General features: G+C 38.0%; 1 protein-coding gene across 6 annotated transcripts in view; it reads left to right on the forward strand.

The window, feature by feature from the left end:
* Window positions 1-2,567: 2,567 nt before the first annotated feature.
* Window positions 2,568-16,762, forward strand: part of LOC127797958 (helicase protein MOM1) — a 121,600-nt gene continuing 107,405 nt past the window's right edge. For 2 of the 6 annotated variants that reach the window (XM_052331196.1, XM_052331197.1), the window contains exons 1-3: window positions 2,568-2,804; window positions 3,561-4,111; window positions 4,507-5,143. In XM_052331196.1, coding sequence (XP_052187156.1) covers window positions 2,776-2,804; window positions 3,561-4,111; window positions 4,507-5,143 — 1,217 coding nt within the window. In that variant the 5' untranslated portion in view covers window positions 2,568-2,775. Of the gene's footprint in view, window positions 2,878-3,560; window positions 4,112-4,506; window positions 5,144-16,762 lie in introns of all 6 variants that reach the window. The other 4 variants (XM_052331201.1, XM_052331202.1, XM_052331199.1 and 1 more) reach the window with 4 other exon arrangements.

Consider the following 16,762-nt stretch of genomic DNA (forward strand, 5'->3'; position numbering starts at 1 on the left):
AACGGTTGATTGATGCCAAAAAGAATTTCAATGTTATCTGATTATTAGCAGGTAGTAAACTTGGAAAATTACATACCATATAATGTTGTGTCTGGTATCGATATAGTGTGCCCAAAATGTCTCTGAAAGTGATTGATCAAAAGTTGACTCTTGACTTTTTCCACTAATATATAGTGCATGGTTATAATGCATAGTGCATAATAAAATCAATTATTGATTATACAGTTGATTGCACAATAAGAAGTAACGAATTTCAAATAGTTAAAATGCATAGTATATAGTGCATAATATATAATGTATAGTAAAATCAATTATTAATTACACAGTAAAAAGCAATGAATTTCAATTAAAATTGAGGAAGACGAAAAGAGGGAGGGGGAATTATTTAATAGCAGAAGTAGGGCATTTGCCTTCTTTCCCGCTTTCCCTACTCAGCTTTATTTTCTCATATTCTTTTTTTTTTCTTCCTCTAAAAATATTTTGTTGCCATATAAATTTTTACGTGTAAAAATTTGAGATTCGAACATTGATGATACGCAAAATTTATGTGTTTAACACGGAAAGAAGTGATCAGAACAATATCATTCAATATACTAGGTGTGGACAAACTAGGATCACCATAGTATAAGATGAATACGATCTCAGTACAAAAATTATTTCTGTGCCCTAATCTTATATCAGATAGAATATATACATTTATTTATGTATTCATTTGATAAATATACGTATTGTTTAAATACTCAAACTCTATATAACGTATATATTATATTTCATTATATGTATTTAATATATGATAAATTTTTTATTTTTATTCATATTGTTAATATTTCATTATATGTATTTAATATATGATAAATTTTTTATTTTTATTCATATTGTTATATTAGTGATTCCTTTTAATGAGTTTTGAACATAATAATTAGCTATAATTATTGTGTATTGAAGGCTTAACCAAACTAACAATTGGTTACAATTGTGAGTATATTATTCAAACCAAATTTGGTACAACAATTGACTATAATGGTTGGGTATCGAAATCTAAGCCAAATTTAGTACAAGAATCAGCTGTAATGGGTAAGTATTGAAATTTGAACCAAATTTGGTTCAGAATTTGATCCAGATTTTGATGTAAGGGGAATCATGTTCTTTTATCCTAAGGGGCATTTGTTAAAATGAGTAAAATAAGGTGGTATTAAGATAAGATTGTGATGCTTTCCGAATCAAGATATGGAATGATCAAAATAAGGCTGGGAAACATTCTAAAATTTTTATCAGACTGTTGTTAAATTTTTTAGAATCTACTGATAATTGTATTTTTTCTTTCCATGTGTTTGTTAATATATATGATAAGCACTAAGATAAGATTTTTTTTACCAAAATATCCCTATTATCAAATTTATGATTAAAAATAGTATTTTATGATTAATATGAATTGTCAAAAAAAATTAAGATTAAAATTAAAAATAATATTTTATTTTTCAAATTCATGTTCAAAAATAAATTTAAAAGGAGTTGAAAAGAGTTAAATAAAATATATATAGAGAGAGAAATTTAAATTTTAAAAATCAATGAAATGAATAATGTCATTTAAATTTTAAAAATTGTCAAAACATATAATAATTTAAAAATATATTAAAAATATTAATTATAAGAGTTAAATAAATAAGATTTTTTAATAATTTAAATCTTTAAAATGCACTAAATGACATTAATTATCTTACAAGGGGCAGATAAGTAATTTAGCCTTATCTTGAAAGAGCAAGATAAATTTATCCGAGGGGGAGGTCGGATAAATTTATCTTGAAAGGGAGAGATAAGAGGTTACGTGAGGCCTTTTTCGAAAATGATCAGATAAGATTAACAAACACGTTGGAAATACCAAACATCCAGAATGCTTTTCGTATCTAACATTTTCTCCCTCTTATCTTGGTTAACAAACACTCCCTAAAAAATTGTAGCTAGTTGCCTACTTCGCAACTTCTATCACAATCATAAATTGAAATGAGATAAAAAATAATTATTTAAATACATAAATTAACTTTTAAAAAAAGGTAATTGTAAGTAATTACAAATCACATTATAGATTATATCACTTTTCGGATTGAGGTGAGGCAACTGATTTAAGTTGAGATGGGTTAAATTAATTTTTTTTTTTGGACATATTTAACAAGTTGAGTTGAGTTGAGTTATAATATTAAGTGACAAAAAATGCACATAATTATATAATTAGACATAAGTAAATACATAGCTTATAAAAAAATAAAATTGAATTATGACATTTCAATAAACTCAATTTCACCTTATAATATTCATAAATTTGAGTTTCATCTCCTAAACTTAACTCAATTAAATTAAGTTTAGACACTTATATTATTACTGAACACATAATTTATTAGATTAAGATCAAATTTAACTAAATAAAACTCACTACCAAACAGTCATTTAAATTTTTGTTATATATAAAGTTAATACAAACATATATATTAATTGCTAAAAGAGAAAAAAGATAAACAAAAAGAAATATATTTGATCTTCATTACAGGGGTAGACTTAATGTGGCGGTTTGGCCGATGCTTTCACATTGCGGTGTAGGTGTGTACTGTAGTGGAGACGGTGAACAGTGAACTTGTTCGACGAACAAGCGGTTCTTCATAAACCCATCTCCGGCAGCCAATTTTCAGCTCGGTTCGTCTACGCCGTTGGACCGCATTCTTGTGACGCGTCGTAAAATATCAGCCGTACGTGCTAGAATATTGCAGATCTTCAGCGCGGTAAATGACCCGTTACCCCAAAAGGCTAAAACGGTTCGTCTAATCGTCTCTCTCTCTCTCTCTCTCTCTCTCCGTGAAGGAAAATCTCCATGTCGCCCATCGATCGGTAGTTTCCCAAGCCCCAGTTTTTTTTTTCCAAATTTTGTTTCTAGGGCGCCTTTGTACGATCGTTTTCAAAAATATGTTTAGGAATTTGGTTATGTACAACAACGATTAAATGTAAATTAGGGTTCCAGAAGGGGTTTCGATCTGTTTGCGTGCGTCCATGGCTTTGGCATTGTTCGCAAGGCCCTAGGGTTTTTGGTTGAGTATCGTTGAGTTTTGTGTCGTTTGTGATGGTAGCAACTGAGTTCGTCATGATTGTTAACCTACATTACTCCAAATTAGATTGTTGGTTTTGTGCGCCGCCGCTCCCCTTTAGCAATAGCCCACAACACGTGCTATGTAAGCACAGAGAAATCCTTGCGTGGGACTCCCAATTGCCCACTGCCCTGGCATGCACGAATGGCGAGAGACATTGAATGATAACGAGGACAATGTCATGATATAAGTTCATCATTTGGCCTTCAGTTTTATATTTATTATGTTATGGTTGCTGGTATAATTCAGATGGCAAAAACACGTATTTGGCTGATTAGATGCTTGTTACTTCTATCCAGAATTAGGGGTTCCATATTTTGTTTTCTGCAATAGCTATCTTGTAGTTTTAAATGCAACTTTTTGTTGCAATGAGATAACTGTTTCATGCTTATGTTTAAGAACGGTTTTAATGCCTGTTTTATCCTAAAGGATGGCGAATGAGACACGCTCTAGTCGCAGGGCTAAGGTTGATGAGAGTAATAGTGTGAGAAAGAAGCCTGTTTTGGGCAAAGGGTCTACTACTTTGAAGGGCGATGCAACATCAGATGCCTCTGGTTCAAGGCGGTCAGCCAGGGAGACACCATCACGGGAATGTACAAGCTTAAGCCCCCCTTCAGCAACAAGGAAGTCTAAGCGCCTTGAGAAATTGAACCTAGGGGCAATACCAGCTAAGAGGAAACTTAATGTAGTTCAGCAACAGAGCATTTCTACTCCTTTCAAGAGATCTGATAGGAGTAAAAAACATCAATCATTGAGCCGTTCATGTTCAAGGAAATCTGAGAAGGCATCTGGTTCATCAGACATTCAGAAGAAAAAGCTTGAAAATGAGAAGACTGTAAAACAGTTAGTTATAGAAGCTAAGGAGACTAGCAGAAGAGAGAAGCAAGATTCAACGCCCAGTGCTGTGGAAAAGAAGAGAATGAATGCCCGCACATATAAGTCTTTACTTAAGCAACAATGGAGAAAAAATGTTGTAGCAGGTAGCCACAATTTTCTTTTATTTTTGCATATTTGATGGACACTGTATTTTTGTAAGTAGATTTGTTGCAAGTATTCACACTCTCTATGGTGCTGCAGGTACACTCTTTAATCCTTTTTTTTTTTTTTTTAAATTAACAATCCGTGGTCATTCTTTTTGAACTAGAAGTTTTTATATTTGATTGATCTGTTTAAAATTTTAGAGGTGAAGGGAAAGTTGAAACACTATGCGAGTTGCTAATAATCCATGTTTGGTAGAATGTCTGGCAGATTCTTTGTTGTTATGTTGGCTATGCCTGTTGTTTAATTGTAAAATGTTCACATTACCAAGTTTGTCTATCTTGCAGTTGTTATTATCTCATTTTATATGAACTATTCTCCTCTACTCTTGTCACAGGGGAGGTGGAAAGGCCAGACAAGTCATCTCATGTTGACAGCAGTTATTGTGAAGGTGGTTTTATGAAACAAATGGAAGATCAAGAAGATAATGGTGACAAATGCAGTGAGAACATTGAAGAACTGCCAGTGCGAAGCATTGAGAGAGTTAGTGAAGGAGGAATGGAGAGGTTGGATTCTCAGTCAAATGATGCTAATGCAAAAGCATTAAGAAATCAGGATGAATTAGGTTCATCATGCTCAAGCCGGAAGCATTGCTCTAGTGAGGAATCTTCTAAGACTTCAGTGCAAGATGGTTTAAGTGTCTCCAAGAATGGTCAAGATGTTAAAGAAACTCTTGATGATGCTGACATGATCATGCAGATGGATTGCTCTGCAGTGAAGAAGTCGAAAATGCAAGAAATGTTAGCTTCTGATTGCTTGAGAAGATCCGTTTGTGGCAATATTGCTGAGGGTACGGGTGAGAAAGTGGCATCTAAAAGAAAGAGGTGTATACAGGAAATGGATCATAATGTTTCTGCACCTTCTGCAGGTGAAGATGTCTGCACCTCTATTGTAGATGTCTTTTCATCTCCATCATCTGTGCACAGAAGGGATGGGTTTGCAGGACCTTGTGCTACATGTTCAAAAATGCGAAGGTACTTGCACTTTGTACCGACATTTTTTCGTTGCCTTTATTTTTTGCACTAGTTTGTTATGCTTATTGTGGAGTCAAGAAACTGCACTCTTCCATTCTTTGCAAAATGTTAAACTGGATGTTTACTGAACATTACAAGAGCATGTTGGTGTTAGATTGAATGGTGGTCTAAGAGGTGCACAAATTAAGTGCGATCCTGGACTTCTAGTCACTGTCATCTACTTGCAGTGATGATTTATTCTCAAATTGTTATGTTACAATCATCTTCCTTAATTAGATTGAGAAGATTTTAAGGTGCAACTTCTATAAACAAGCCATATATAAAGAAAGCAATTGTACTTTGTATAAACATAAGCTTACAAATTGTCATGTGCATGACAGTATAAACATCTGTTTTACTTGCCAAAATAGAAACTGTAATTTTAGGCTTTCATAGAACACATGTTTGTTCATTTTAAGAGTATGTCAAAAGGCATATGTTTGCTCAAACTGGATTTGGGTGGTTTGGTAGGGTAAAAAATGCTCAGCATATGTTTTATAGCAAGGGAAACAACCACTTCCTTAATGTCTCACTGAATTTATGAGTTCAGTGAACATAAACTTGATAAAATAGGCTAGTCAAGGAGTTTTATTTATGTTTATTACTGCTACTTACGTTCGCAAGTCTTTTCATGCAAGTTCCAAAAGGAGACCTAGTAGAATCTAATGTGGATTGAGATTGCCTAAACTAGAGAAATATCAGGAGAGCTAAGCCAACTGTCTAGACAAGGGGATGCCATTTTTACTACACTACTGGCCTTATGTACCTAGCATCTTTTGATGCTAAATTCAGTATGAGACTTGACACATATGCGTATATTGTACGCACTTGACTGTCATGGCGTTGAGGCTAGGTCTGATGATGGATTTTTGAAGCATTTCCTTGACCATTTTCTCAATCTCAGTCTTTTGGATTGGGGGGTACCGGTAAGATCGTATGTTGACAGGTTTGGAGCTGGGTTTGAGTGGAATGGAATAGTTAAGGGATCTTTTAGGTGGTAGGGAATTGGGCTCTACAAATAAGTCCTCAAACTCAACTAACTATATGTTAAGAGAATAAAGTTCTTGTACCTTTAAGTTGGATTGAAGTGGGTTGTTGACTGTCAACATGAGTTCTCCTCCTTGTTCCTTATTTTCCTCTGAATACTCCATGGCTTGAATAGAGAACAGCTGTGCCAAAGTTAGCTTGAATAGGAAATTGTTGAAGATGGAGGGATTGGATGAAGAAGAAGATGTTTTTGAAGAGACAAAGATTCACTAGGAAGAAGTAAAAGGAGATGGAGCAGGAGAAATCTCCTTCCATGCCTTAAAAGGTGGTTCTATGGGTAAAATAATTAAGGTGAGGGGAATGGCAGGAAAAAAGAGGTTGATGGTGTTAATTGACTCATAGCTTCTTGGATGAAGCAACTGCCAAAGCTTTTAACCATAAAGTGACAACCACTTTTCCTTTATATGTGACTATTGCTAATGGCATCAAAATGTTCAATATGTACAAGTGTATTGATTTCAAATGGATGATGCAAGGGCAGGAATTCACAGCAGATTTACAAATTTTGAAGTTGGGAGGTTGTGATATTGTTTTGGGAGTAGATTGGTGTCGTGTGCCTAGGGTTAGCCTATGTTACAACTCTAGGGTTAGTTAGGATTGTGATAGGAATTGGGAGAAGAAATCAGAATTGTAGGAGGGGGAAAATCAGTAGAAAGAGGGAGAGATATTGAGAGAAAGGGGGAGAACTTGAGGGAGATTGGAGAGAGTTTTAGAGAGAAATGAGAATTAAGAATTCATTCAAATCAAGCCTATCCATCCAACCACAACTGAGGCTTATATATAGCCTAACAACCTCCCATGTGCAATATAACAACTAGTCTAACTGCCTATAGAATAAGACAAAACACTATAACAGAAAGAAAGAAAAAAAATTACAATTATTATATATTGTATGCCAACTCCTACTATTATATTTACTAATATATTCTTGGATAATTTCTAGGGTCATGACAATTTCCCCCTCCTTGAGAGAGTTCTTGTTCTCAAGAACTTGCAGCAAGTAGCCATTGCTTCATCCAATTCTCGCCTTTGTTGTCTAATCTATCTTTCTTTCTCCTTCGAGGCCTCTTCTTCTTCCTCGTTCTGAAGTGTCTAAGATCAACTCCAAGCCTAAGTTACCCCACTTCCATAGGAGAAACTTTATCGGATGCAAGCCCCATACAACCACCTCCCCTTATAGCTGTCCAATCAATTTCGGTATTCCATTGAAAAACATGATCAGCCACACCTGGCCTGATATGGTTGGTAGTTGGAACTTGGAGTCTAAAGGAAGAGTTAAATGTACCCATGGCTTCCTTGGATAGTCCATCCTTCTCCGATGCAAGTAAGTTAAGCAAGTATCCCTAGCTGCAGTTATTGCATTCCCATCCAACCCACTGCCATGTTCTATTGCAAAGTTACCAGCAATATATTGGAAATAAAGCAATGGGAAATTGCTGACTTGCCTTAGATACTTAGACGAGGCTTGCTTGTGAGCTTCAGAACTAGGTGCTGCCACAACCCCAATTCCAGCAGTCGGTTCCTCTATCAATACAGTAGATAGAAACATGAATTTTACCGCTGGAGTAAGAACCACTAGGGCAGTTGTAGTTCCGTCCCTTACTACCAAACTTTTGACTTCTTCAGTTATCTCTCTCAGCTTCCCACCAATTATCAACTGTCCCTGAAATTCCTTACCCATCCATACATCTTCACAATGTTACAAGATGTTTCCACCGGAGATACATGCTCAATCATGCCATTTCCAGTGATAGTAAGGGACTCAATCTTCCTTGCTAACCAAAACCAACCCTGATATTGTAGCTCACCAATCGGAATTTGAACAATTGCAACAGCAAGAAACTCCTTTCCCAGAGCTATTTTCTGATCATTGTCGTACACACCATACTTATCTTCTCCACTTTCCTCTTCCAGCCTTTCGGTAGGTACTTCCTGAGGTATTATTTCTTCTTCTAACTCAATCACTGCAGCTGAATCACTCTCCGATTCTAGAGATTCCTTGGTGTCTCCTGTCATTCCTGACAACTGATTGAATGCCTCAAGCATCTCTTGTTTTGGACTTCCGCTATTATCATCTGGATCATCCTCATCAACAACTTCCTTTCCAAAGGAATCAGAGTACTCCTTTAATTCTTTTTTTATCCAAACACTTTGAGCCAAGCTCTTGGACTTTCTGTTGTTGCTGCCAGCACTGTCTTGACAGCCACCATCCTTGTCAATTCCACCGAAACCAGTATCCTTCTTCCACTCTAAGGAATTCCTCCTTGTTAAAACTTCCGCGATAATCATCAAAGTATTCTACCGGAAAGGTGTAATGATACTTCTTAATAGGTATCATCGCAAACTCTTGCAGCTTCTTGCGTATTATAAGGCCAAATTCCTTGCTCGTATCCTGTATCCCATTACTTGTTCCTTTGTCCTTGTTGCTGCCAACTGAAAATGCAGTCTTCTTTGACTGCCATTGAGGCTCCATTTCAGCTGAAAATGAAACATTCTTCTGCTGCAATTGAGGGCTTATCTGCTCCATGTATGCAATGCTCCCAATGGCCTCACGAGCAGGTCGTCCCCCTGAAAATGCAGCACCCTTTTGTTTTGACTGAGACTCCAATGTCCTCGTGTGTGCACTACTCCTCCTGGCCGAAATCTCACTGATTGGAAAAGCAATAGGCCAAGAAAATGCAGCCCTTTCCATCATAATTCCTCACACTTCCTTTTTCTAGCTTAGCAATTGGCTGCTTGAATCCAATTGTTGTGCTGATTGACCAACCACGAAATTTACCAAATCTGTTTTTCCTTTCCACCAATTCGAATTGAGAACCATTGAGAAGTAACAACTTATGACTAATCAGAAATTAATCGTCAAGGAGCGTCGGAACCTAACCGAGAGCCGCCTCCCGATCAACGCAGCAGCCACAACAACGCTCCTAGATCTGAATTTCAGCACCTCAGATCTGGGTCCTGTTCCTAAATCGCCCGAAGCATCGACAATCACCTGGCTCATCGGAGTTAGATGCGCTAAATCACCTTGGTTCTAGTAGCTTCGATTGGAATTGCTGCTCGTCGTGGATTTTGGAAACCTGCTGCGCAACTCTGCTTTTGAGGTCACCTTCTTGAGTCGCACTATCTCGTCTGGAATTGCCTTTCTTCTAGAAAATCCCTTCCGACAATCGCTGGCCGGTTGCAACTCTAAAAATCGCTCCAAGTTCTAACAGCGATTGTTAAGATGCAACAATCGCTTTTGGACTAATTCCTTACTGAAATGTCAGCTTTGAATCAGATCGGAACAACCTCTCAACAGCCAAGAAGCACTGTCGGAATTTGTTTCGTGTGACCAATTTACAGTGATCCAATGAATTGTTTTCGTCGAAATCTCAGCCAAGAACTAACACTAATCATCGTCCGCTTCACCCAATCACCGTCCAACACTCTAAATCCGCTTCAACTGTAATTTCCGATCAATCTAAACTGCTCTAGGAGTCGCTGGAAGCTTTGTTGGAATCGCCTGGCCCAGTCGCCTTCAAATTCCAAACAAAAATGACAGCAAATAATCGATCGGAATTCACCAGGGGAATCGTTGGGGCTGCTCGCCTTCCTTGCTCGGTTAACACTTCTCAGAATTCTCAAGTTGGAAGCCAATCCTCTTGCTTCGCGTTTGAAATTCACGCAACACAGCAGAGCTTCGACATGTAGCGACTTTGGAACCGTTCGTCTTCAATTCCGAATAGAGTTACCACCACTCTTAGCCGAGAGTCACTATTCCGTACGTCGGAATCAAATTCCGAGATTCAACTACATCGGACAGCATCTGTTGGAATTTAGTCAACTAAGAAAACCGCTGAGGAACGATGCTCTGATACCATTTGTCACAACTCTAGGGTTAGTTAGGGTTGTGATAGGAATTGGGAGAAGAAATCAGAATTGTAGGAGGGGGAAAATCAGTAGAAAGAGAGAGATATATTGAGAGAAAGGGGGAGAACTTAGGGAGATTGGAGAGAGTTTTAGAGAGAAATGAGAATTAAGAATTCATTCAAATCAAGCCTATCCATCCAACCACAACTGAGGCTTATATATCGCATAACAGCCTCCCACATACACCCATGTGAAATATAACAACTAGTCTAATTGCCTATAGAATAAGACAAAACACTATAACAGAAAGAAAGAAAAGAAATTACAATTATTGTATATTGTATGCCAACTCCTACTATTATATTTACTAATATATATATTCTTGGGTAATTCCTAGGGTCATGACAGTCTAGGGTTTGGATTGGAATTCAGAAGGATCCGATAGAATTAAGATCCAGAACAGAAGGATTGGAGGGAGAATTGGATAGAAATGAGGGAGAGTTGTAGTAGAACAGAGAAGGGGAGAGATTAGGGAGAAAGCAAAAGGAATGAGAGGGAATTCAAAGCAAAATTGATGAGAGGGAAAGCTGGATTCAATTACCTTTTCAAAAGCATACAATATCCAACTACCTTAGTCTATTTATAGGCTGTTCCAACCTATCTAATTAAGAAGTACAATTATTATCAGCAACCTAGAGTACAATATAGCAATGACCACGATAGCGTTGGAGAACCTTGGGGTTATGACAAATCTCCCTTTCTTCAGAGAGTTCTTGTCTCCATGAGCAATGATTGCGTCACTGTATCTTCATCCAATACGAACTCTCTTTATCTGGTTTATTCCTCTTTCTTTCTTTCTCCATCTAGGCCTATTCCTCTTTGCCCTTATGTTGTCAGCAACTGGGACAAAACCTGGGTTGTTATCATAGCTTGGACAATTACAGTCAAGGCTGCATCTACCTCCAAGGTGTAACAGGCCATTTCCCTTGGGTTTCCAATAGCTACCCAATTGAGATTGCTGGTACCTGTAGTCTGAGGGTCCAAGATGATGCCAAAACCTGTCAATATGTTCGCATCAATTGCCTTTAATGAATTTAGCCGCTCTTTGTCGTAGGTAGCAACTGAAACTTGCAACCCTAAAGCCTTCAAATGATGATCATTATAAAGTTCACCCATCCAATCGGTTACCACATATGTTCTCTTCTTCAAAAATGACAGCAACATAGTGACACCGTTTAGGATCAACAAGACTTCCTCCTGCTGGTGCTGTCTTCACCTTATTGTTAGCTAAGGAATCCTTAGCATTGTCTGAAACCAAAGGCAATGGAACAATGTCCTTAGGAACTCCATTATCAATTCCATTTCTTACATAATTCTAACCTAGGACACCACCCAATCCTTCAGTCCATACACTAGTCACCAAGGGTAACGCGTTGGCCTTGGCTTTGTTGGTCACTTCATCAAATACGTCCCCTTTTTTCTCTTACAGCCTTTTGGTAGTTGCCTCTTGAGGTGTTAATTCTTCTTCTAGCTTCTCAATCATAGCAACAGAATTCCTCTCCAATTCCAGAATTTCCTTGTTTGTCACAACCCTAGGGTTAGTTAGGGTTGTAATAGGAATTGAGGAGGAGATCAGAATTGAAGGAGGGGGGAAGAAATCAGTAGAAAGAGGGAGAGTAGCAAAGAGAAACGAGAGGGAGATTGGAGAGGAATGTAGAGAGAGAAGAGAATATTCAATTTCCATTCAACAACATGCCCTTCCATCCTTTCTAGCTGTGGCTTATATACCCTCACGACATTGCCCATGCACCCATGTGCAGTTACAACAGTGACTATAATTGCCTATAGGTAAAACAAATAGCTATAGCAAAAAAAGGAAAGGAAATTACAAAATATGGTAAGCTAAATACTATTATATTTCCTACTCTATTCTTGGGGATCCTCGGGGTCATGACAATTCTCCCCTTCTTGAGAGAGTTCTTGTCCCCAAGAACTTTAGCAATTAATCACTGCTCTTACCCAATACCAGCTCTCTCAATCTGTTTCATTCCCTTTTCCTTCTTTCTCCTTCTAAGCCTCTTCGTCTTCATTCTTAGGTCTCCAAGATCAATTCCAGGCCTAAGTTAACCCAAAGCTTCCATAGGCAAAACTTCATCTAGTTCAAGCCCAATACAACCAACCTTGGTAATAGCTATCCTGTGAAGTTTAGGAAGAAAACACTAGTTTTTAATATGTATATACCACTTAATTAAATTCATAGACTATACACCTATATATACAAATACAATGGGCCATGGGCTTTAATATAAGATTAACCCTAGATTATAACCATATAACTCAACACTTCCCCTCAAGCTGGAGTATATATATCATATGCACTGAGCTTGTTACAAATATTCTCAATTTGAGGACCCTTGAGCAGTGAACTAAAACGCGGCCTAGGCGGCCGCTGGCAATCGCGATTATGGCCAAATCGGCCACCTTAGGCGCCGGCTCGGCTAATCGGTACCGGGTGGCGCCTAGGCGGACGCATAGCCGCGTGAACCACCTGGCCGATTATGGCCTAATCGGTCGCCTGAGCCGCGTGAATCGATTTAGTATAAATTTATTAGGGTTTTGTTTTCCCTTACCCGTTACCTCTTCTCTCTCGTCGATTTCCCCTTCTCTCTTGCGCGCACTACCACCGACATTCTATTGCAGTGTCGCCGCCACCTCTCTCGTGCTCGCACGCCACCACTGTCTCGGTCTCTTATAGTTGCAGAGTTGCTGTCGCCACCGTCTCTTGCAGTTGCAGAGTCGCCGTCGCCACCGTCTCATGCTCGCACACCGCCACATTCTGGCTGTCTCTTGCAACTTCATCTTCGTCACTCACCCTCCGCCTTATTCGGTAAGTAGTAAGCAAGCAGTAACAACTCTTGCTTATTAATTTAGTATTAAGCAAGCATTAAGCAAACAACAGCAGTAGCAACAACTCACCCTCCGCCTCATTTGTTTTTTTTTTGTTTTTTTGTTATTTAATTTAGTATTTAATATTTGTTTATTTGTTATTCAAATATTTATTAATTATTATTATTAATGTTTTAAAAAAATTAATATTTGTTGCTTTTGTCTTATTGAAGTTTGAACCTAGAACTGATCTACAACGATTGTTTTCTCATGCTTAATTCTTTATTTCACTTGTCATTCCATTATTGTTATATTATTGGTTTATGTTGCATTATTGATGCTTTTCAACTTTGATTTAATTAAAAATAACATCAAATTACATCACAAAGTTAAAAAATAAAAAAAAATAGGTGCTAGGCCCCAGCCCGGCGCCCGACTAGCACCTAGCGCCTTTTAGAACACTGCCCCTGAGAGACTTAGTGAAGACATCTGCTAACTGGTCATTGGAATTGACAAAATCTGTGGTAATACAGTCAGATAAAATCTTCTCTCGGATGAAGTGACAGTTTATCTTGATATGTTTGGTCCTCTCATGAAAGGCTGGATTGGAAGCAATATGTAATGCAGTTTGATTGTCGCAAATTAATCTCATATGTGATATCTCTCCAAACTCGAGCTCCTGAAGCAATTGTTTTAACCAGATAAATTCACATGTTGCCAAGGCCATATCACGATATCCTGCTTCTGCACTCGACCTAGCAACAACCTCCTGTTTCGTACTTTTCCAAGATACTAGGTTTTCTTCAACCTGAACACAATATCCTGAAGTAGATCGTCTATTAGAGGGAGAACTTGCCCAATCAGCATCAGAATATCCGACTATTTGAGTATGACCCCTGTCTTTATACAATAGTCCTCTACCTAGAGCTCCCTTAATATTCCTGAGAATTCAGACTACCGCATCCCAGTGGCTATCGCAAGGAGATTGTAAAAACTGATTGACAACACTAATTAAGAAAGAAATATCTGGGCGAGTGATAGTGAGATAATTAAGTTTTTCAACTAGCATGCGGTATCTTCTAGGATCAGTAAGAGGCTCCCCCTGTCCTGGTAAGAGCTTTACATTAGGGTCCATAGAAGAATTTATAGGTTTACAATCAAGCATCACAATTTTTTCTAGAATGTCAAACACATACTTTCGTTGAGAGATAACAATACCAGAACTGGATTGAGTAACTTCTATGCCAAGAAAATATTTAAGTAACCCCAAGTCCTTAGTTTGAAAATGATGTAAAAGATGTTTCTTCAACTGAACAATACCATCCTGATCATCACCTATAATAACAATATCGTCCACATAGACAACCAAGTATATACACCTCCCATGTGATGTGTATTTATAAAAAATCGAATGATCAGACTCACTACGAGTCATACCAAAGTCTTGAATGACAGTACTAAAATGACCAAACCAGCCTCGAGGAGATTGCTTCAACCCATATAGTGAGTGATGGAGTTTACAAACCTGCCTAGACTCCCCTTGAGCAACAAACCCAGGAGGTTGCTCCATATAAATCTCCTCTTGAAACTCACCATGTAAGAAGGCATTCTTAATGTCTAGCTGATACAACGGCCAGTGGTGCATAACTGCCATAGAGAGAAACAAACGCACAGAGGATATCTTAGCAATAGGGGAAAAAGTGTCACCATAGTCAAGACCATAAACTTGAGTATATCCCTTGGCAACCAAACGGGCCTTAAGGCGATCAACCTGCCCATCAGGACCCACCTTGAAAGTATAGATCCATGGACAACCAGCAAGAGATTTCCCTGGGGGTAAAGGGACCAAATCCCAAGTACCATTGGAATGCAAAGCAATCATCTCATCAACCATTGCTTGTCGTCACCCCGGATCAGAAAGTGCCTCACTAACAGTCTTAGGTAGTGAAACAGAGGATAAGGAAGACACAAAAGCATAAAAAAGAGACGAGAGACGGTGATAGCTTGTATGATGGCTGCTAGGGTTTGTATTTTGGCTCTGATATCATGTGAAGCTTAGGAAGAAAACCCTAGCTTTTAATATGTATATACCACTTAATTAAACTCAATAGACTATATACCTATATATACAAATACAATGGGTCATGGGCTCTAATATAAGATTAACCCTAGATTATAACCATATAACTCAACATATCCAATCAAGCTTGGTCTCCAATCTATGGACATGTTCAAGTGCCCATTCCACATATAGTGGAGCATCCTTGTAACGCTTGTAAGCTAAACCTTTGAAAGCTGCACGTGTCTCAGCTGGTTTAAGGAAAACAACTAAAGCCAAAGTTTTTGTTGGAGGGAGAAAAATTTTGTCCAAGCTGCCAAATTTCCCAAACATCTTAGCAAGTTCACCTCCAAAGAGCTGTAAGGCAGGTTTTTGACTAATATTACATGGTTGCTTCTCTGTGCACCAATAGTTTTCCCACTGGCAAATTCTTCTAATGAGGCTATATTAACCCCTGCATTTACAAGCGTCGTTTTTGTCTCGACGATCACTTGAGTTTCTCCCAAAGCAATGTGGATAGCAAGATCATCAGCTACCCGGTCAAGTAAATCACTTTTACTTGTACCAAATTTTCTAGCAATGTTTTCAACGACAATATCAGGTTGCATGAACAAAATGTTCCATGCTCGTGTATTTCCACTGGCTTTAGATGCCTTTTTCTCATCCTCCCTTCTTTGCTTAAATCTCTTTACAGATTCATTTGCAGAAGCAATGCTCCCTTGCTTCTCCAAAGCAGTTTTTTGCTTTGCTGTCATAATATGAAATAACCTTCCTTGAAAAATTGAATTGTCCAACTCTTCTAAGGCTCTTGGATACTTAGACCGAGGCTGTTTATCACCGGGATCATCAGCTTCTTATTCTTGTAAAGTGTGGTCTACCCCAATCTCCTCGTCCAATCTTCTTTCATTTTCGATATTCTTTCACTTCATTTACAGCGCCAACTTCCTTAATTTTGGCTGAAGTTTCAGTCGGAATCTCCTGATTACATGCAAATAATCTATCAACTCTTTTTTCCTTGTGTTTGCTGGAATTTCCCTCTATATGAACTTCTCTTTCAACAATATCAGATTATCCCTTTGCCTTTGCTGCCCTATCAATCTGTTCATTACAGATTCCCTTTGGATAATGCCATTCACCATTAATATCATCTTTGATGTTGCACTTCTCCTCCGGCTGCTTCATTTTTAAGAATTCCTCATTGTTAAAACTCCCGCGATAATCATCGAAGAATTTAGCGAGAAAGTTGTAGTGATACATCTTAGTTAGTATCATCGCAAACTTCTGCAAATGTTCTTGTAACATACGGCTAAATTCCTTGCACGTTCCATGTATCCCATTGCTGGTTACCTTGTCAATTCTGCTTAACTCATTATCCAACTTTTGCTCATAGTTCCTGTTGTTTCCAATTGAAAATGTAGCATTCTTTTGCTGCCATTAAGGCTCCAATTGCCTCATGCGTGCACTACTTTCCATGGCCAATTTTTCACAAACATTATACTTCAAAGTCCAAGTTGCAAGAGTTCTATACATGATGAATTCCCCCTTTCGTAAGCTATTACTCTAAATTAGAATCGCCTCAACATAGGCAGCAATCTTCGATTTTCCAACAAAATGAGCCGCCTGCTAGTAATAGATCCAATTCCACCTCTGGGCTCGCTTGCTGTAACAGTCTCCTATACTCGCCACAAAAAGCCCCCCATTCTTCTTTACCCCTTCAATTCGAACAAGGTTAACCAAAT

Source organism: Diospyros lotus, chromosome 3, assembly GCF_014633365.1.
Source record: "Diospyros lotus cultivar Yz01 chromosome 3, ASM1463336v1, whole genome shotgun sequence".
Taxonomy (NCBI): domain Eukaryota; kingdom Viridiplantae; phylum Streptophyta; class Magnoliopsida; order Ericales; family Ebenaceae; genus Diospyros; species Diospyros lotus.